At 40.9% G+C, this 20,693-nt stretch overlaps 1 protein-coding gene across 1 annotated transcript in view; it reads left to right on the top strand.

Annotated features, from left to right (window-relative positions):
- The window catches only part of ABCA5 (ATP binding cassette subfamily A member 5), a 106,175-nt gene that overhangs the window by 75,511 nt on the left and 9,971 nt on the right, over positions 1-20,693 (top strand). Inside the window, exons 24-34 of the mRNA XM_015428298.1 lie at positions 2,037-2,150; positions 3,932-4,102; positions 10,466-10,579; positions 10,985-11,122; positions 11,779-11,844; positions 12,794-12,885; positions 14,535-14,658; positions 15,159-15,276; positions 15,379-15,470; positions 15,949-16,124; positions 20,629-20,691. Of these exons, the coding sequence (XP_015283784.1) occupies positions 2,037-2,150; positions 3,932-4,102; positions 10,466-10,579; positions 10,985-11,122; positions 11,779-11,844; positions 12,794-12,885; positions 14,535-14,658; positions 15,159-15,276; positions 15,379-15,470; positions 15,949-16,124; positions 20,629-20,691 (1,268 nt within the window). The remainder of the gene's footprint in view (positions 1-2,036; positions 2,151-3,931; positions 4,103-10,465; positions 10,580-10,984; positions 11,123-11,778; positions 11,845-12,793; positions 12,886-14,534; positions 14,659-15,158; positions 15,277-15,378; positions 15,471-15,948; positions 16,125-20,628; positions 20,692-20,693) is intronic.

Below are 20,693 nucleotides of genomic sequence, written 5' to 3'. Positions count from 1 at the left end.
AGAGATAAAAATGAGTATTAATAGAAGGAATTTCTTGTTCCCTCTAGTTTCTTTCATTTTTTTACTTGTTCACACCTCATTAGTGCTTCAGCACAATAACAGTATAGAAATCGGTTTTCTCATTTCTGTCTCAGCACTGCCCACAACATACCTTGATAATTAAAAGGAATGCCTATCCACAACTGAAATTTATTTATTTATTAACAATTTTAAACCCAGGTTTCCTCCTCAGTGGGGACTCAAAGGAGCTAACAACATTGTTCTCCTCTCCTCCATTTTATTCTCATAACAATAGCTATTAGATTATGAGTCAGATTATACTGAGGGTGTGTGACAGGTGCAAGGCTACCCTACAAGCTTTCATGGCAGAGTGGGAATTCAAATCTGGGTCTCCTAGATCCTAGTCTGAGCAGCTACATCACTTGATGGCCAGCTAGCTCAGTGGCAATTCCATGGCCAAGCTGTGTGCTGCACATAGCTTTCATGGCAGAGTGGGAATTCAAATCTGGGTCTCCCAGATCCTAGTCCGACACTCTTATCACTACCATAAACTCATGCAGCCTTGTCTTGCTGCCAGGCAGTTGCACAACTCACCCAGGCGGCAGCAGCTACATCATTAGATGGCCAGCTAGCTCAGTGGCAATGCCATGGCCAAGCTGTGTGCTGCACATAGCTTGCTCTGGCTAGTTGGCATAATGGGGGTGAGAGCAGGGCCTTTTCCAGTAGGGTTGCCAAGTCCCTTGGCCGCTCCAGCGGGGGAATTTGGGGGCATTCTGGGAGTGAGCAGGGATTCCCCTAAGCCCCGCCCCCAAACACCTGCCTGGCCAGTGGCCACCCCTCTCCCTCCAATCCCGCTAGATTTAAAGGGTCCTCCATCTGATCAGCAGACCACATGGCCTGCTGATCAGCTGGAGGGCCCTTTAAATCTAGTGGGAGGGGAAGGAGGAGGTGGCCGGGCAGGTGGTTGTGCTTGGGGGCAGGGCTTTTACCACTGACCAGCTGGCCTGGGGGCAGATTGGAGCCCCCAAAAGCAGGGGAACCCCCACCTGGACCCGTGGGCTGGCAGCCCTATTTTCCAGTCCATTTTTGTCTCCCAGTTCCTCCCTCTCAGTATTTGTGGATTTTGCCATTTGTGGTTCCAGGAATATCAACTGCCAATCATGAGGGTCTACAGTATAGTATGCTGCCTCTCTGAAATCTTCTAGTATGACCACAAAATAAAACCACACCTTTCTGTGTAATGGAATAGTTTGCAGATGTGTAGACTGGAGTTGGATCACTCCTGCCTTGAGGGAAAGTGTTAGCAGAAGTAAGATCTGAAGCAAAGGCTGATGAATTAACCACTATCTATGACTTCACCTGGGACCATGAAAAGAGCGATTTCAGGTACTCAAAGATGCCTGGCATTTATGAAAAAATTGAAACTTTTCTGTAAAGAAAAGTTAAAAGTTTTAGTGAAAAAAAATATGGCTCATATAAGAATGAATTGCTTTTTTCCTTTCTCAGATGTATGAAGAGTATCTAGTGTTTCTGTGCACATATATTAATCTAAAAAAGGCCTCAAATTTCTTTACACCAAATATAGTCAACTAGATGTATCATGGCCTACCAAGTGTTTGACTGTCTTCCCGTTTTTGCTGTAAGTAGCAAACAATAACAACAAATGGTTTTGGCAAGGCCCAAAAGATGAAAATCAACAAAACTCCAGACAAATAGCTAAATTCTGCTTGCAGCTGGTAAAATTCCACAATAAAAACCCTCAGTCACCTTTTGTATGACTTATAATTAGTTTAGTTTTAGACATTTTCATAGTTATTCAGATATAATGGACTGTTAAACTTTCTATTTTTTAACATTTTAATGGGTCTAAGGTTATATGCCTAAATATATATTTTTGGACTGAAAGCTAATCTGTTTGTATTTAACAAATATGTATTATTTTGACAAATGGTCTTTAACCATAAATAAACATCATTCATTCATTCAACATCCTGTTTAAGGAGATCCCCCCTAACTTTGAATCTGTTCTTTTGCAGGAATTTACTGATACATTTTCCACAGTAGTGCTTTATTTTGGAGCTGTCTTATTGGGAATCATTGTAACTGGAATGCCACCATATTTTGCCATGGAGAATGCAGAAAATCACAAGGTAACACTATTAAGATAACATTTTAAAAAAAAACACACACAGTATATCCAACATATTAGCCCAACACTGGATGACTTAAAGAAATTTGCATGATACAATGAATGAAAATCAGGAGTGAGCATTACCAACAAATGATCACTGAGTTGCCACTGTGGTTTATATTAATTGATTTCATACAACATGCTGGAGCAATTAGTGATTAATTGTATAAGAAATTTTAAAGCATTCTTCTATATTTAAATAAACAGTAAAAATATTTTTTTTAATTCTCAAGATTGTCACTAGATGGTATCATTCAGTTGTTTATGCTGTCCTAACTTGTTTTCAAACTATATTACGGTACATACTTGTTGGGTGCTACTACTAAGGAAACCAACCATGCAGTGTGATGTACCAGAAACACATAATGAACCATCAATTTGCATGCTTTTAAATTATACATTTTGGGGGATCTAACTATTGTAAGGGCAAAAATGAAACATTTAACAAGTTAATCTAATTTGCTTAGATATTCTTGCTCAATGTCATAGTCAAACTTGGGTCTGGAATTAAATCTCCTCTTCAGTTCATGACCGTTCTAGAGGATTTTCATTTTACTGTGTCATTTGAGTCCTTTTGATCTATCTTATTCCAGTTACTCCCTAGTGTGTAGACCTCTCTGGCATTACTGTTCCTTTCTTTAAGTTGCTTTCTAGTTGTAACTTGCTATATAATTTGATTTTAGTAGAATACATTTTTCTACCATCTGGGTTCTTTCAAGTGTTATGGGTCTTTGAAGTATCTTCTCTTAGGTCAGTAAGTTGGACTAAGAACCCTTGATGGCCCTCCTAGCATTACGATTTTATGCTCATATGATCTCTTCAGTGTTGTCTTTCTATCTTTTAAAAGTTTATCAGCTCAAATGTAGAGTTAATTTTTTGTTGAAAACTATTTACAGACCAACTGAGAGGAAGATAGGGCACAATTTTGACTATGCTTAATTAACAGACTGATGAGCTCCCCTTTCCCACTTCTCAGAACTGGAGAAACCAAACAATTTGTGGATATATTGGCAAATAGTTTGTATTATTTGCTGAGCACTTGGCGCAAGTTGGAACACCATAGTGCACCCAGTAATGGCATTAGGAATGCTCTGGGTGTTATATGTGCGGAACCTTGGAATTCTTCCTGTCCTTTTTCACCCAACTTACCTGCTCTGCTGAAGTGGTGGTGGTGGGAGGCAGTTGAGAGGACAGGAAATTCTTGCAGCATCTCTCCATTCTTCTGTCTTCCTCCCCAAGTATGTGAGATGGATAATGCCCATTGTGCCTAGTATATTCTGGGGACCTTAGAAATACTGTTCTCAGAATGCATCAGGTGCTATGGATGCTCTCTATGTGGGCTACTTGGGAGAATGGGAAGGGAAGAAGAGGACAAAAGAAAAATACAGAGTCTTAGATCCAGTGACTTCCTTCTGCAGAATAAAGAATCTTTCTCCAACAGAGCAAACCTCTTTCTGCACTAGCAAGGAACAGAAGGAAGTTTGATTAATGTATTGCACTACCCATTTTAAATGTTTTAAATTGGTTTTATTGTATTATTTGATTGTATTATTTTAGATTGTATTATTTATTGTTGTGAGCTGCTCTGAGCTTGTTTGCAGGAAGGGCGGGATATAAATTGAAATAATAAATGAAAAAAATAAATGAAAAAGTTGTACGAGCCAACCTAATTGTTAAGAGTTGCTGTCATTCTCCATGTTTTAACATGTATTTTAACGTTTTGTTTTTGTACTCTTACAGATTAAAGCCTACACTCAGTTGAAGATTTCGGGTCTTTATCCTTCTGCTTACTGGTGTGGACAAGCAATAGTTGACATTCCTTTATTTTACATTATTCTCTTTCTCATGATAGGAAGCTTGTTCGTATTTCACCATGAAGTTTATTTTTTTCCGGAGAAGTTTCTTGCTGTGGTAAGGTTTCTTCCGTTTCACATAAATGTTCTGTTCTTTTTCTCTTTTTGTTTCAACATTTGGATTTTAATCCATCTCTTCCCAAATGCTGATACTTTATACTAAACAACTAAATTTCATATTGATTACTCCGCTTGTCCCTACCACCCCCTACCAGCAATAGGTGTTCATCTCAAATGAAAATATCTTACAGTATGTCCAAAAATGTTCGGTCTTTTTGTAAATTTGCAATGTAGGGGGTTCCATAATTTGAGGGCCAGGCCTCAAAAACGTGTATCTTTGCATTCATTTTTCATACATGCTTGGTATACTGATGCCAGTCATGAGAAAGTTTTATATTACTCTTAACATTTACAATGCAACTTAAGAAAAGTTACAATGCATGGGATGCCTTTCCTTGCTTAATATAAGCTAAAACCATGCTGTGCATCTGAAAGCCAGATGGCAGCCAGTAAAGATACATAAACACTGCTGGAAATCTGCTTCTAGTGGCTAGTAACATCAGGATATAGGCTGCCATATTTTTCATACAGATTCTGTTGGCAGTGCTAAGTAAAGCTCACGGCCTTTGTGAGAGGCAGGTAGTTTCTTGATCCTGAGGGATCGCCCTTGCCATCTACAACTTGCTAATTCTCCTTCACTAGAGAAGGGCTTCCTGTTTCTCAAATTGAGGAGGGACTGAAGTGAGAGTTCACCCTCACTTATTGTTAGGAAGGGGGAAATGATGCCTTTCCTTGCTGGGATGCCTTTCCTTGCTGGGAAACTCCCTTAGACCAAGGGTTCCCTGGAAAGTACCCTGGTAACCAGCTGCCACCACTCAGGACCTCCTGAAAATATCTAAACTGACTTGCTGAGAAGGTAGTCTTCCAATACAGTACTAGAACAATAACAAAATAACTTCTAACCAACCTGGTAGCACCCATATGGTCTAGCACATGGGGAAGAGATTAAGAGAAATATCCCAGAGAAATGTATTAAACTAAGCAAAAAAAACCCTTCATAAAAAGCTTTATTGAGAAAGAGAGGGAAAAATGGGAAAGGGTGGTTGGATTAAAAAAGGAGTGGAAAAAGGGAAAACAAAATATGGCACACAGCAGCACCTGCATAAAGATATTCAAATGAAAAGCAATACCGTTTAACTAACTAAGCTAACCACGTGTTAGCTATGCTGTAGCAGGGTACTTGTGGTAACAAGAAATCGAAGGAGTCCTTAACCCCTGCCCAACTTCCTGTGGACCCAATTTCCACTGAAGACTGAAAAAGTGAAGATGAGTGAAATTCCCTAATGTCTAAATAGTTATGCTAAATGTTGGACCTAAGCCACCCTCCTTTCTAAGAATGTCAAGTGGATTTTTCCAGTCCCAAACACACATCCCCATCTCTGATGTCAGAGGCCACTTTTACCAATCAGAGCCATGTTCAGTATAGTCCCACCTCCATCAAGCACCTGGTAATGTTTCTGAACTTCCATGACAAATCATTGGTCTGGTCCAAACCAGACTGTCATTTGTCCCAAAGGGATTAAGTCTGTCAGAATGGTCCAATATGGAATGGAAGTGAATAATTCATTCTAATAGAATCTAGAGGTCCAGATGCAATAGGTGGCACTCTTACACTTTAGCAAGTTTTAGGATTTCTGTCACATTTTCCCCCCTTTGAAGTTCAGTTTGGGCGGGCTTGTTTTGCAGAACCACTGGTCCGAACTGAACAGCATGGGATGTTGGATACCACCAAGGAGACAAATTATTTTATACTAAATGAGAAATTTTGGCAAAGAAAAACAAAATTACAACACCAAACAGAATATATCATTTCAAGTATATGATCTTTGCATGTAAGACACATTAAGAAGAACTTCTGGATAGCATGTCAGTGGTTACATTGTGCTTGCCTTTAATGTGTTTTATCTCAAATTCATAGACCTGCAGGGCTAAGCTCCAATGCAGAAATTTGGGATTTTCCCCTTTAGCCTTGTTGAGCAAACAGAGTGGGGAGTGATCCTTGCACAGGGTGAACTTCCTCCCCCAAATGTACCTTAGACCAAGGAACCCTTGGTCTAAGTTTCCCAATAAGGAAACACTCTACAACACTTGCGCAGAACACCCATTTGAAAAATGGTTCCACTGAAAATATTTTTCTAATGGTTTTTTCACACGGGACAGACTGGAGAGCTAAAAACAGACCTGGGGGAAAATGGATCATCACTTGTATAGTACTTTCTCAGCCCGATTTGGGTTCAGGAAGTGCCTTGCAACTCATTCTTATGTGTGCCTACTTAGAAGTAAGGCCCACTGTATTCAGTGGGGCTTGCTTCCAGGTAAGTGTGCATAGGATTGCACTGTAAAGCTGTAAGGGTACCTTAGACCAAGTTTCCCAATAAGGAAACACTCTACAACACTTGCGCAGAACACCCATTTGAAAAATGGTTCAACTGAAAATATTTTTCTAATGGTTTTTTCACACGGGACAGACTGGAGAGCTAAAAACAGACCTGGGGGAAAATGGATCATCACTTGTATAGTACTTTCTCAGCCCGATTTGGGTTCAGGAAGTGCCTTGCAACTCATTCTTATGTGTGCCTACTTAGAAGTAAGGCCCACTGTATTCAGTGGGGCTTGCTTCCAGGTAAGTGTGCATAGGATTGCACTGTAAAGCTGTAATCCTATACATGCTTATCTGGGAGAAATCTCCACTGAATAAAATGGGAATTACTTCTGAGTAAACATAGAATCATAGAATCACAAGAGTCGGAAAGGGTCATACAGGCCATCTAGTCCAACCCCCTACTCAATGCAGGATCAGCCTGCATTGTATATACATAATATTACATTATATACTGGGAGTAAGTCTCATTGAATACATGGGGACTGATTTGCTGAGTAGGTATGGTTAAGATAGGATTACATTGTAAAATCTACCCTGCTTTTACAAGAAAATGGTGGACATGCTGCAAAATGATACCAGCAGAAGGAGAAGAGAAAGAGAGAGCCTGATCGTTTTGAAAAAGTAGAAGAATAAAGGAGAGGGAAAAGAGTGAAAACAGGAACAGAAGAACACTCAGCTTTGCTGTCAACGCTGAAAAGTTCAAAACTCATCTGGACTTTTTTTTCAGATGCACCAACATTGGATAAACAAGAACATGCCCCAAGGACCGGGGAGAGTGGGGAGGGGGGAATCGTGCCATTCCCTTGCCTTGGTAGGCCAAGCCAGCTCCAGGCTTCTGTCTGTCTCCTACATACCTCTACAGTGTAAAGGTTGAGGAGGCAAAGAAGAGGTAACAGAAATGCAGCCAAGGCTGGGGGAAGAACAGGAAATTTTGGAACATGGTTTGCAGGTAGAAGGGGAAGAGTGCCCCCTGCGAGGCTGCCCAGAGGCAGATGGAGTAGCAGCTCCTCCCCCTCTATTGTAGCAGCTGAAGGTTAAGCAAACGAGCTTCTCCTCTCCCCAGCAGCTCTCTGCAAAAAAAAAAAAGGGATACAAGCCTTGATCGTGCAAGTCTGTTTGCTCTGGACTTTGCTGTCCCACACAGGGAGGCAAAAGCAACCAATTCCTGAAGAGGTGTTTTAATGGTGGCTGCTGCCCCTCCCTGGTAAGCCCTCTCCTTTAAAATGCCTGTTCACTTGTAGTGAAAGAGTAAAGACTGGAGCTGGCTGGGGACAGACTTTTTTTGTGCACATGAGAGAACCCTATGGAGGGCGAGGGGAAGGGGGAGAGGGTTCTAGGCAATTCGCCCTCAAGGGGAGAAGCCACTGCAGACTTTCCTGGTAACTTAAATGGCCATTGTTGTGTCCACTGGCCGCCACCAGGGGCCAGCGACTACCCAGAGCTTGACCCTGGGTGAACAATGGGAACTGGGCTCCTGGGCTCTCCCACAGGGAGCCAATAGAAACATGGGAGGGAAGTTCAAACCCCCCAATGGGATCCAGGGGTGTCCCCTGGATATGTATATAGTTGGCCTCCTGGCCGTTTGTCTTTGTTCTTAGTTGTGTAAGAGTCAAGCGTGCAGCATGTTATGGGAGCTGAGAAGGCCCATGCGGTCAACCCACTACACAATAGCCATTTTGTTTCTGCTTTCACATCAAGTACAAAGGCATTCGAGCTGGGGGTACGGTTCTCTCAGATCAAAATGTGTGTTTTCCATATAAATAAGGCGATACTGAGAACTGATTCCTTCTTATGTCTAAAGATTGGCTTTGTGTTTCAAAAAGACCCAGGGAGAAGTCTGTCTTTTAGTCTGCAACCCGTACATCTGTGGGAGAAGAACTGGTAACACTGGATGTTAGGACTGTTCTTAGATTCTTTTTGGACAAAATAGCATCCACAAGGAAGTTGGAAGCCGTGTTTGTAGGATTCTACTCTTTGGGGAAATGTGGCATTTGGTAGGAGAGTTTTGGAGAGGATTCTCATCTAGTAAGGACACTGTCTCCACCTGTGAACTGCAATGTACACTGCTTGTCTACATTTAAAAGGATTGAGAATAGCGTTTGCTCTAATAAAGTGGTAGTCCCTCTGTGGCTTGCAGAGAGCCACATTCGTAATTACCATCAACCAAAAGAGCTACATTACTACTGTGTGCCATGCCCGCTACCCAACCAAACACACACATGCCAGTTTGGTGTAGTGTCAGTTTAGTGTAGTGGTTAAGAGCACGGACTCTAATCTGGGAGAACCGGTTTTGATTCCACACTCCTGCACATGCAGCTGCTGGTGTGACCTTGGGCCAGTCATAAGTTCTTTCAGAGCTGCTCTCTCTTGGGCCGTTCTCGAGAGAGCTCTTTCAGCCCCACCTACCTCACAGGGTGTCTGTTGTGGGGAGGGGAAGGGAAAGGAATTTGTAAGCCACTCTGAGACTCCTTTGGGTAGTGAAAGATGGGGTATAAATTCAGTCTCCTCCTCCTCCTCCTCCTCCTCCTCTTCTTCTTCAACAAGATATAGCTATTAAAATTAAATAGGTAACTATAACCTTTTAAATTACCAGAGTATCTTGGGTTGGGTGTCTTTCCCCAACATTAGCTGAACTGTAGTCAGCCCTTGTGTATTTGAAGCAAAGGGAAGGACTTACAATACAAGTCAGACTTATGACACAAAACTGTGCAAGCTTTCAAGGCTAGGCAATTGCCTTGCTCACTTTCTTGAAACATGGGAGCTGGCACCACATTGGGAAATGGTGCTTGTTGCTCCTGAGCTGCTGAGGGAGTATCACTTCTCTAACACAAAAGTGAGGGTCTTTTTTCTCCCTGAAAGCTGCTGTTCTCAGAAGACATAGGAGTGCATTCTGCCTTCCAGTCTCAGCTGGGATCAGCTTGTATCTTGGGACAGTAGTTGGTAGATAGAACCACCTGGAACATTTTCTAGTTACTGCTTTCCTTGGTTTTTTATGTTTGAAAGTGGACATGGTGTTGTGCTATCATGGCATTCCCTTCTGCTTAGTTATTTGTGCATGTGGGATTCTTGCTTTTTCTAATGTGGTCTAGGATGTAGGGAACCCTTCTCCAGGGGAGGAGTTAGCTAGCATGCTGCCGCTGCTCCTGTTCAGATAAAGAACCAGAGGTCATTTCGGGATCGCGGGGGATCGCAGTTCCCTCGGGTGAGGTACGGGGGGCGGGGCACATGACAAAGCCCCGCCCCCGGCTTCCGGCCGCCTCGCTTCCGGCCCTCATTCAGCCCGGAGGAGGCAGGAGAAGAGGTCCCTGCCTCTCCCCACCCCTGCCTGCCTGGGGCCAGGGAGGGCCTTCGCGGGGCTTCCTCGCACTCCCGCCAGCCTTGCAGGTCCACCGCCGGGCACCTCATGGGGCTCAGCAGTGGAGCTGCAAGGCCGGCGGCGGCCGGGACCGTTGGGGGCGGGGTGTGTGGCCTTATGACACACCTCCGGTGATGTCAGGGGGTGTGGCATATGCTAATGAGTTATGCTAATGAGTTCCCCTAGCTCTTTTTCTACGAAACGACCCCTGTAAAGAACTGACAGTGTTCTCCTGCCTGTCATGAATTTATAGTAAGAAATTCCCTTTTGTTTTCCAAATGACCAAGTATAAAAGCACATCTTCCTTCTCTGTTCAGCAGTTATGAATAACAAGGGACCTGTATTCATCTTCCCTAGGTGGCTCTATCAGCCTCAGTGTCGACTAATCAGCAAGAGCCTCACATCCAGTATGGAGAGGAGGAGAGGCAGTGGGTGCCTGTATGGGAGGTACACACGGGCAAGAGACAAGGAGTAGAAGTTAAAAGGCGTTGTTAAACCTTTAGGAATCTTCTTATGACATATGCAGCTCAATAATATGGAATATGCTCTAAATTATATCTGTGCTGTGTTTTCATACCAATACATGCTATAAGCAACTCTAAAAAGATGTCTTTTACTTGCAGGTCTTTTCTTTTATTGGCTATGTACCTTCAGTAATTCTGTTCACTTACATTGTGTCCTTTACCTTTAAAACCATACAGAACACTAAAGAATTTTGGTCATTCATTTTTTCAGTGGTAAGTTAAAACTTTGACTTTGTCTTCCCAGTTTATGTGAATTTAGTAATGTTCATTTTTACATGAAAAATACTCCTGTTTACATTTTTCTGCATGTGGATTGTGTTTCAATCTTGCAACCATTTTGTTTTCTCACAAAAGCATCCTAAGCTTGCATATATCACTGCAGAGTCATCACTAGCATTAGTTTGTGCTGTTTCAGCAGAGGGCCCCTAAAGATGTAATTCAGGCACAAGCCACATATTGCTGCTTTTATTTCTATAAGTGCGTGTGCCTTAAGGCAGAGTATACACATTTTCTTGTTTGGCAAGTGATCTAGTACAAAGATATGTTAGGAAAGTAGTTGAAAATAATTCACAGTTCTTTATTTTAACTTTAAATTCTTCTTTTTTTTCTCCCTTTCAGGCAGCCTTGGTTTGTTCTTTTGTAATTGAACTAGTTTCCTTTATGTGGTGTTATACAGCAGCTGCTGTTCTTCACACTTGTTTTTCTATCTTCATTCCAATCTATCCTCTTATTGGGTCTCTGATTTGTTTTATAAAGGTAAGTGTTTAGTGGATGAAAATATGGTTTTATTTTGAGTGTAACTTCTGAAGAGTTTTCAGCGGTGGAGGAGAAATACACTCCTGGAGATGCAATTTGTTTATTTCCCATCATCAATAACATGTTCTACAAAATACCTAATATGAATTTACTATTTGTAAAAGCAGATAATGTGCAATCAACTGCACTCATAAACTCTATAGATTCTGTTGGGACATGGGCTTGTAACTTGTTTTCTTTAGACGTTCCAGAAAGTTGTGGGTATTTGTGTTGGTCTATGCAAAATCCAAAAACAAGAACAAAGTCACATAAAACCTATTATCAGGACAATCCAAAATTACACAAAGTGATTTTGCAAATTTACCAGAACTCATAATCAGGCTGGATTTTGCTGGATTAGAAAAAAATATCAAGGGGGGAAGCAGATTCAGTTCATAATCTTTAGATCCAGTTGGATGATATTCAAAGTTGTTTGAGATCCAGCATCGGTAATCAAGGATTAACAGTACTGGTTGGAATACTGTTGTAATTCACATGTAAATTCATCAAAGGAGCAGTGTGATTTTTTTTAAAAAAATAGTACTGTTATTTAATTTAGAATGACCATATAAAAAACAGATTTATTATTGAAATAAGCAATGTTTATCACCTTGTAGATAACCCAGAAACTTGATCACATGATGGAAAGAAATTCAGAAAGATTGTTGGTTTCAGTAATAGCGGTAAGCACCATATTTTTCCTTAAGAGCACCAGAGATTTCACCCTCTGGAAACATTTTTTAAAGTAATGATGTTGACTTTTATGTTATTATTGTAACTGTTATTTCTAATTTATATAAGACATTTGTATTCTTGGATCATATATTTTAAAGAGTTTAGTTGCATGCAAGATCCAATCCCTTGTCTCTAATGCCAGTACAGCAGTATCAATTGCTGGCACATCATGACTGATCCTACTACCACTGTGGCATGCATATACTAATAAATAGCCTTGAACAGTATTTATGTGCCACAGTGGTAGAAGGATCAGTCAGGCTGTCCAGCAATGGGTGTTGCTGTTTGGCACTGGAGATATGGGATTGGATCCCACATGCAACTAAACTCTTAAAACATTATTATTTTAATTTGTTGCTGTGTTTAAAATGTTTATGTAAGCTGCCCTGAGCTTTGGAAAGGTAAGGTACAAATGTAAATACATTTGGCATTGGTGACACATGGAGGAGCCTCTTAATAGTATGGAGTTGTAATGCTGTTTTTGTTATGACAAGTGGAGAAACTGGAATGTTTCCTGTTGGTCAAGCACAGGATGCTACTTCAGCTTCCACAACATAAGACATTTTTTTAAAGCTACAGGAACTGAAGTAAATTTACATATTTACACAGAAAATTATGAAGTCTGGGTAGATCAAGATGTGATAAACAGTCAGTTGATTGCCTAGAGCTTACTTAGACTACCATTTAATTTAGTTTGATTATTAGAAACACTTCATTTTAAACTTAGATCTTTGCACTAATGTATGTGCCTGTCAGTGTCTTAGTACAATACCTCCACTGCTAGTATAATAGTATTGACTGTAGATGATGTACCAGTGCCCATTTTAAAGCATCCATTTGCCAAAATGATAAAGGAACAAAAGAGTTTTAATTAATCTTTCTTTCTTTTCATTTCAGCCTTATTTGCAATGTGTAGTGTGGCTCTTTCTTCTACGGTATCTTGAGGTGAAATATGGTGGCAAATCGATAAGAGAGGATCCGTTTTTCCGGTCAGTGGTGCATTTTCTCTGTCAACAATCTGTACTAGAATTATTTAACCAAATCAGGTTGTCCAGCTAGGGTTGCCATCTCCCTGATGGGGGTAGGGGTTTACCCGCTTTCAGGGGCTCCAATCTTCCACTGCTCAGCTGGCCGGTGCCCTGTCCATGAGTAGCCCTATCCACGCCAATGTGCTTGGTGCAATAATGTCACCTCTGGGTGATGTCATCATGCCTCACATGCTTTGCGTGCATGCCAAAGACTCCAGGAAGAAGAAAAGAGTCCCCCTGCCAGAACAAAGTAAGGACCTGGCAACCCTATATCCAGCGGTAAATTGGAATGAAGTATGTTCTACTGAAGGCTATTCTGATGTGTTTACAGCCATAGTCTTTATATCATTGGAGAAATGTTGTCATTTTATTGTTTTGCTCTGGCAAGTGAGTGGGTATGAGGAATGATTGCACAAGCAACCCATGTGGTCAGTTAGCAAGGCAATATTTTTAAGGAAGACAGTGAAGCAACTTTCAATCCAAGATCATTTTTGGAGTACCAGCTCCATGGACCACCTTTGTCTGGTGTCAGAGAAGGTGGTTATAAGGGTCATTTTTTTTTTTTGTGATAGCACCTCAGTTATGGAATACCTTCCCCACAGCCAGATGTGTAACTTTTGCTGCCCATTAGTTCTGCTTAATCTGTTTTTTAACTAAGTTATTTTGCTGCTAAGTGTTGCCTTCCTTTACTTCTGTTCTTTAAGTTGATACTTTATTGCTTCTGTTTTAATATATGGTATTACTTTGTTTTTACATTTGTTTTATGTTGGTTGATTGTCTCACTGATTTTTTGCTTCATTTTATTTGCGGGGGAACCTTATGAGCGGCTCATGTGGGATCACTTACCAAAATGAACCAGTTATAGGCTCCCTTTAATATTTCATGGCCTAGCAGAACATTACAAGAAACTGTTTGAAAACCTGGGATTTACAGGATTTTGAGAATTACTGTGTTTAATTTTAAGCAGGGGTCGTTTCGTAGAAAAAGAGCTAGGGGAACTCATTATCATAACTCATTAGCATATGCCACACCCCCTGACATCACCGGAAGTGTGTCATAAGGCCACACCCCCTGCCCCCAATGGTCCCAGCCGCCGCCGGCCTTGCAGCTCCACTGCCGAGCCCCATGAGGGGCCCGGTGGTGGACCTGCAAGGCTGGCGGGAGTGCAAGGAAGCCCCGCAAAGGCCCTCCCTGGCCCCAGGCAGGCAGGGGTGGGGAGAAGCAGGGAGGAAGCAACTTACCCTCCCTCTTCTCCTGCCTCCTCCTGGCTGAATGAGGGCCAGAAGCGGGCCGGCCGGAAGCAGGGGGCGGGGCTTTGTCATGTGCCCCCCCGTACCTCACCCGGGGGAACTGCGATCCCCCCCGAAATGACCTCTGATTTTGAGAAATATATGTGAAAGCTTCATACAGGGCTTAGTCTGACTGCATCTGCAGCTCATGTGCTGAACCAGTTCTTCATGAATGCTTCATGGGATATGGAAACATCAGTAGTATTTCATGGGTACAGCTTTCCAAATGATTGCATCTGACCCACAAATGGCAAAGTGGTATTGGATGTATCTGTTTAGTGGGCCATTGAGAAGAGATGAAATATATATTCCTGTCTTCAGACCGCTCCTAAAACCAAAACCATGGAAATTCCCAGATGTGCCACATGATGAGGATGAGGATGAAGATGTTAAGGCAGAGAGGTTGAGGGTTAAGGAGATGACAACCTGCCAGAGTTGTGAGGAGGTACATTTTGTCTGTTTGTTCCTGTGAACTTGTTGTCACCAAATTCTATTGTGATGATGAATCTTTCTCTGGGAGTCAAAGAAAATAAACTGTACTAAAATGACAAGGTTATCAGTTTAATTGTAGTATGTTGTTTTCCATCTGATTCACAAATTTTGAACAAACAATTTTTTTTCTACGCAATCTTTTCCGTGTAAGAGATCATGTAAAAAAATACCATGGCATATACACAAAGAAGCCCTGCAGCCCTAGTCACAGTGGGCATAGGCCTCATAACCATAGAAATGGATGCAAACTCTGTGTAAAGTGTGACTCTAATGGAGGTTTCCTTTTGCCAATCCCCTACATGGGAGGGATAGCGTGGGGGAAAGAAACTGTGTTGTCTGCATACCCTGACATTCACCAATAGAGAGGGATTTTGCCCATTTGTAGGTACATTTGTGCACTATGTAGTCAAGCAAATTCATTATTAAGCTATACATACTCTTTTGTTTTATTAGAAACCAGCCATTTTGGTCAGCAGTTTGCATAAAGAATTTGATGAAAAGAAAGATTTTCTTCTTGGAAGAAAAATAAAGAAAGTGGCAACTAATCATGTCTCTCTTTGTGTAAAAAAAGGTTGGAGTTAAATTAGTTACTACTGAATATGCTTTAAAAATAGTAAAAAGAATTGTTCCTCAGTTAAAACTGCTACTTTTTGCATTTCCCCCCTTTTTGTAGGGGAAATACTAGGGTTGTTGGGCCCCAGTGGAGCTGGGAAAAGTACGCTGATTAATATGCTGGTGGGAGAAATTGAACCAACTTCAGGCCAGGTATTTGACTACAATCTCTGCTCCTCTGTAGTTTTATGTGTTAACCATTACAGGAATTCTTCTCATCCTTTCTGGTCTGCCCACATAGAAAATTCATACTGAAGCTGCACATTCACTGAGGCTTCAGGTACATAACAAAATAAGATGCACAAATAATGACAAACCTACTGTGAGAAACGGCTGTCCCCAAGAGGTTCGGGGAGTTTCTTATTCATAAAAGTTTCAGGCAGATTTATAAATATGAACTGAACAAAAGCCCGTGTTTACAAAAATTTATCATTATTATGGAAAGGAATGTACATCAAAGGTTCTAATGAAAGGAAGCAGGCTCATATAGGAAAAACAAGATGAGAACCCCTTCCAAAGATAATATTTGTTGTGATTATTTTAATTTAGTTGTTCTTATATTCACTGTGAAGAATTTTGTTTCTTGTAAATAATATATAAAAATGCTGAATAAAGACTGATGTGTCCACAGATGCTGATGGGGGATTATTCTTTCGGTGACAACAGTGAGGATAATTCCATGAGATTTGTGGGATACTGTCCACAGACAAACCCACTTTGGCCAGATATTACATTGCAGGAGCATTTTGAAATATATGGTGCCATCAAAGGAATGCATGAGAGTGATATGAAAGAAGTCATTAAATGGTAAATATATCACTTCATTTTCTTGAACGTTAACAGGTTTCTTTTCTATAGACTTTTGTCTTGGTTTACTGTGATGCAGTCTTTGAAAGTGATCAGTAGTGAGGGTTTTTTTTTAAAAAAAAATCATAATAATGGAGATTCTTGCATGTGGGGGAAGGGGGATAATTATGTGAAAAACTCAGGCATACTATAGCATAATCTGAAAATGTTACTATTTTCATTTTTCAGATCAGTGATCTTTTACTCTTGCAGTATTTTTCAAATCAGTGATCTTTTACTCTTTTTGGAGAAGTACTGCAAGACGAACAGAGCCTGTTGATGAAAAGCATAAGGGATTTTTTGGAAATCTGAGTAATAAAATATATTTTTACCTGATTTTGCACCATCAGCCTTGGCTTTACTTTTTATCTCCTGACCAGAGTTGGCACATGATCTTATTTAGGGTTCTTAGATATATGAATCCCTTGTAGAGTTGCCAGCTCTGAGTTGAGAACTACCTGGATATTTTGGGGGTGGAGCCTGAGGAGAGCGGGGTTTGGTGATGGGAGCAGGTTGCCAGGTCCTTCTGAGTCCCCAGTGGGGGACTTTGAGGGGTGTTCCAGAGGGGTGGGGACAGTTCCAATGTGATGACACCACGTAGAAGTGATGTTATCATGTTGGGGACTGATGCCGCGCTCCAAGCTGCAAATTCACAGCTTGGATTTAAAGGATCCCTTTAAATGCTTTGGGGAAGAAGCGGGGGGTGGTGCATGCCCTTCTCCCTCCCTCCTGCAAGATTTAAAGGGCCCTCCATCTGACTGCCAGGCCACGTGCTCCCCACCAATCACCTAAAGGGCCCTTTAAATCTTGCAGGAGAGGTGGGAGAGGGGTGGCTATTGGCAGTCAGGCTTAGGGGTGGGGCTTCTGGGGGGGACCCCCACTGGAACCTGGGGGATGGCAACCTTAGATGGGAAGGGACTTCAGTGGAGTATAATGCCATAGAGTCTACCTTCCAAAGTTGCCTGGAGATCAGTTGTAATCTCAGGAGTTCTCCAGCTACCACCTGAATGTTGGCAACTCTCATTCCATGATATGAAACACAATAAAATAAATACTGGTGCCTTAAATTGGGCACAGAAACACATTGGAATTTAATTCAGCTATTTCAGTATTGACATAAAATGAATATGGTAGTTATATCCAAACAAACATGCTGCTGTATTCTGTACCAAATGAAGCTTCTGACAGCACAATCTGAGGCATGTCTGCGCAAAAGTAAGCTCATTGGGGCTTATTCCAAGCTAAGCAAGTGTGGCAGCTATGGGGGAGGGGAGACTCTGAGGCAACTGCCTTCTGGACTAAAGAATGTCAAATCCCCCACTCTGGACTCTAATAATCAAATAAAAGTGGAACTTGCACTTTGATTAGAAGGCTGGTAGCATATAAGCTATGTGCTCCCTAGCGGTATCTTATTTGGGTACCTGCTAGACCAAGACTGTAATTATTTATGAGATAATTAAACACTGCTTTTCTCATTGACTGGACAGACAAGACACATAGAGTAAGGTAAAAACATACTGGCAGGATAACAAAGTTTTATTTAACATAAAATAAAGTATTTAACAGAGTAAGGATATTGTGTAGACATGTTTCAGTATAAAACTGAACTGCTTCTCAACTTCAGGGTGCAGAAGAGAGCAACGAGAATGATCAGAGGTCTGGAGACTGAGCCCTATGAGGAAAGTTCTAGTTGATGCAGAATGCTGTGTCTGAGGTAGACAGAGCATGTATATTATTCCCATTCTGCAGTCACTCCACGGACTGCCCATCAGTTACTGGGCTCAATTTTGGGTAGTGGCTATCACATACAATGTCTTTCATGGCCTTGGACCCTCATTTCTGTGAGACTGCCTCTCTCCCTATCTTCTGCCACCACAGCTTTGCTCATCTGAGCAAGGCCTTCAACAAGTGCCAACCTGCAAATGGGCAAAATCAACAACTTCCTGTACATGTGCCTTCTCTGTTGTAGCCCCCACCTTGTAAAATGGCCTGCCTGAGGAAGTTAGTAAGACTTCCATTCTCCTAGCTTTCTGCAAACTTTGCAAAACTGAGTTATTCGAGAGTACTTTTCTATGGCAGCAATAAAGTTGCACTGAAAAAAAGGCTTCACATAGTTATTTGGATAAATTGTTGGGGACTGTAGTTTGTACTACTGAATACAGTAGTGGGCTGGATCCCGTTGTATAATTTTGCATCATTTAATGTCTTGTGTTAACACTTATGCTTAGCTTCAGTTCTGTTTTTCAGACTTCTTGTTGCAGCCCAAGTCCTATTTCATGGTATATTGAATGTCCCATCTTGTTGATTGTATCACCTCACTCTGTTAAGTAAATCCCAGGGAGAAGAATGATAATAGGCAGCCCTGTCTCACAACTCTACAAATGGAAATTTTGGGGAAAGCATACCCAATATATTTGATCTTGCTTCAGAATGTGCATATATAATTTTTGCCCATTGAGTAAATACCCAAATCAAAGGCTTTTATACAGCCTATCAAGAATTTGGTCTCAAGCTTATCAAATGCCTTCTCAGCTTCTAAGAATATAAGAGTAATTTTCTTCTTATGTTTTTTTAACATGGTCAATTAAATCAAACACTTTTTAACGGTTACTAGGTATATTTCAACCAGAAATGAACATAATTTTTGAGTATTGATAGGTTTTGTGCGAAAAAAAGGAATCTTGGCAGGATGGAAATGAACCCTGATTGATCAGGTTGTATGTATCTTGCTGCAATGTGATTTAGTCTGGTAGCCAAAATTGAGGTCAATATTATATAGTGATTGGACAGTTTTATTTATCAGAGATCAATTTAACTCTAGAGTTAATCCATATAACCCTGGGGCACTGTTTTTGAGTTTCTTAATTGCAATAAGGACTTCTGTAAAGTTATAGTTGCATCCAGTTAATCCTTATCTTCTTTAAGTATATTTAACTTAACCAAGAAGGAATCAATATCCTCCTTATTTGGGTCATCAGAAGTGTGTAACTTCTGATAGAACTGAACAAATTTATCCATAATTTTTTCTGATCATGTTTCTAATGACCCATCTTTCTTTTTAATAGATAGTATTGAACTCCTAGTTCTTCATTTATTTACTCTTGCCACTGATTTACCTGTCTCATTTCAAAGGCTGAAAGACAACCCAATCATTTACTTCCTTTGTCTCAAATCCTTATCACAAAATACTGTACAAGTTACCAATCAGTCAATCAATCAGTCCTTTATTGGCATATAAAATAGATAAGATGGAACATAGAATAAGAATAAAGATTGCTTTTAAATTACAATTGGGTAGATGTACTATCAAATTGACTCTTTATATCTTATCACAGCACAACTTTATAGTGCATTGCAAAAATATAGCCACCTTTGCAATTATATCCAGAGACAAGTCATTCAGGCCATACATGTAATGTATGCTGATTTATTTGAGACTCACAATGCCATTTTTTGTAGAGTTACATCTTTATAAGTCCATTGATCTCAAGGGTCTCAGAACAGTGTAACTCTGTTTAGTGGGGATTATTTTCACCTTACAGTTTGTGCTTGGGTATGTTTACTTAGTTGCAAAATACAATAAGTATGATGTATCCTTTGAATACTTAGAAAATAATCTGATTCTTTCCTTACTTTCTGAGTATTTTAGCAAAGCATGTGCAAGCTTTTACACAGTAGACAGCAAGCTCAAAAGGGTGGTAGATGGTTGGATCCTAAACCCTTGTAATGAGACATACAAATAATTTTGACACTATTGGCGATGAGAGGAACTCTGCTGTCTTCCTATTCCAGTTGTAAAGCAAGTCAAAACAGTATCTACTGTGGGATGTCCTTCAAATAGAAATCCTAAGTTATATGGTGAAGTTATTGTAGAGACTACAGTTAGTCTTAATAGGATGAAGAAAAAGTGGAAAATTCATATACAATAGCTAAACCCCTCCCCCCAAAATGGATACTGGTCACAGTGTACTGCTCTTACATCCTGCAAAGGTAAATCCCATGGATCTCTTCATAAATCTGAAAAGAAATAATGAGTGTATGCTATTTCACTGGAGAAGACCTTGATGCTAAGAAAGATTGAAGGTCAACGAAGATGGGGACGACAAAGGATGAGATGGTTAGACAGTGTCATAGATGCAACGAACATGAAATTGAGCCAACTTCAGAGGACGGAGGAAGACAGGAGGGCCTGGCGGGAGCTGGTCCATGGGGTCGCGAAGAGTCGGACTCGACTGTGCGACTGAACAACAACAACAAATTGTTTTAAGGTTCTCTGAGGCTGGTGTCTGTGAATGTTTACGCATGTATAGCACATGCCTATTCAGGTATAGTCAGAAATAAGCCCAACTATATTCTGTGGGTCTTATTCCTGGATAAGTGTGCACAGGATTGCACTGTTAATGCAGTGGTGACAGCACTTTAGAAGACTATAGTACAACAATGTTCTGCATTTGGTGTTCTGCAGCATCTCCAGTGCACTTGATTTCGAGGAACATCTCCAGAAAAAGACAAAGAAGCTTGCAGCAGGAA

This window comes from Gekko japonicus, unplaced genomic scaffold (assembly GCF_001447785.1).
Source record: "Gekko japonicus isolate JY-2015 unplaced genomic scaffold, Gekko_japonicus_V1.1 scaffold3023, whole genome shotgun sequence".
NCBI classification, from domain to species: domain Eukaryota; kingdom Metazoa; phylum Chordata; class Lepidosauria; order Squamata; family Gekkonidae; genus Gekko; species Gekko japonicus.
This window is presented reverse-complemented; position numbering and strand designations above follow the sequence as displayed.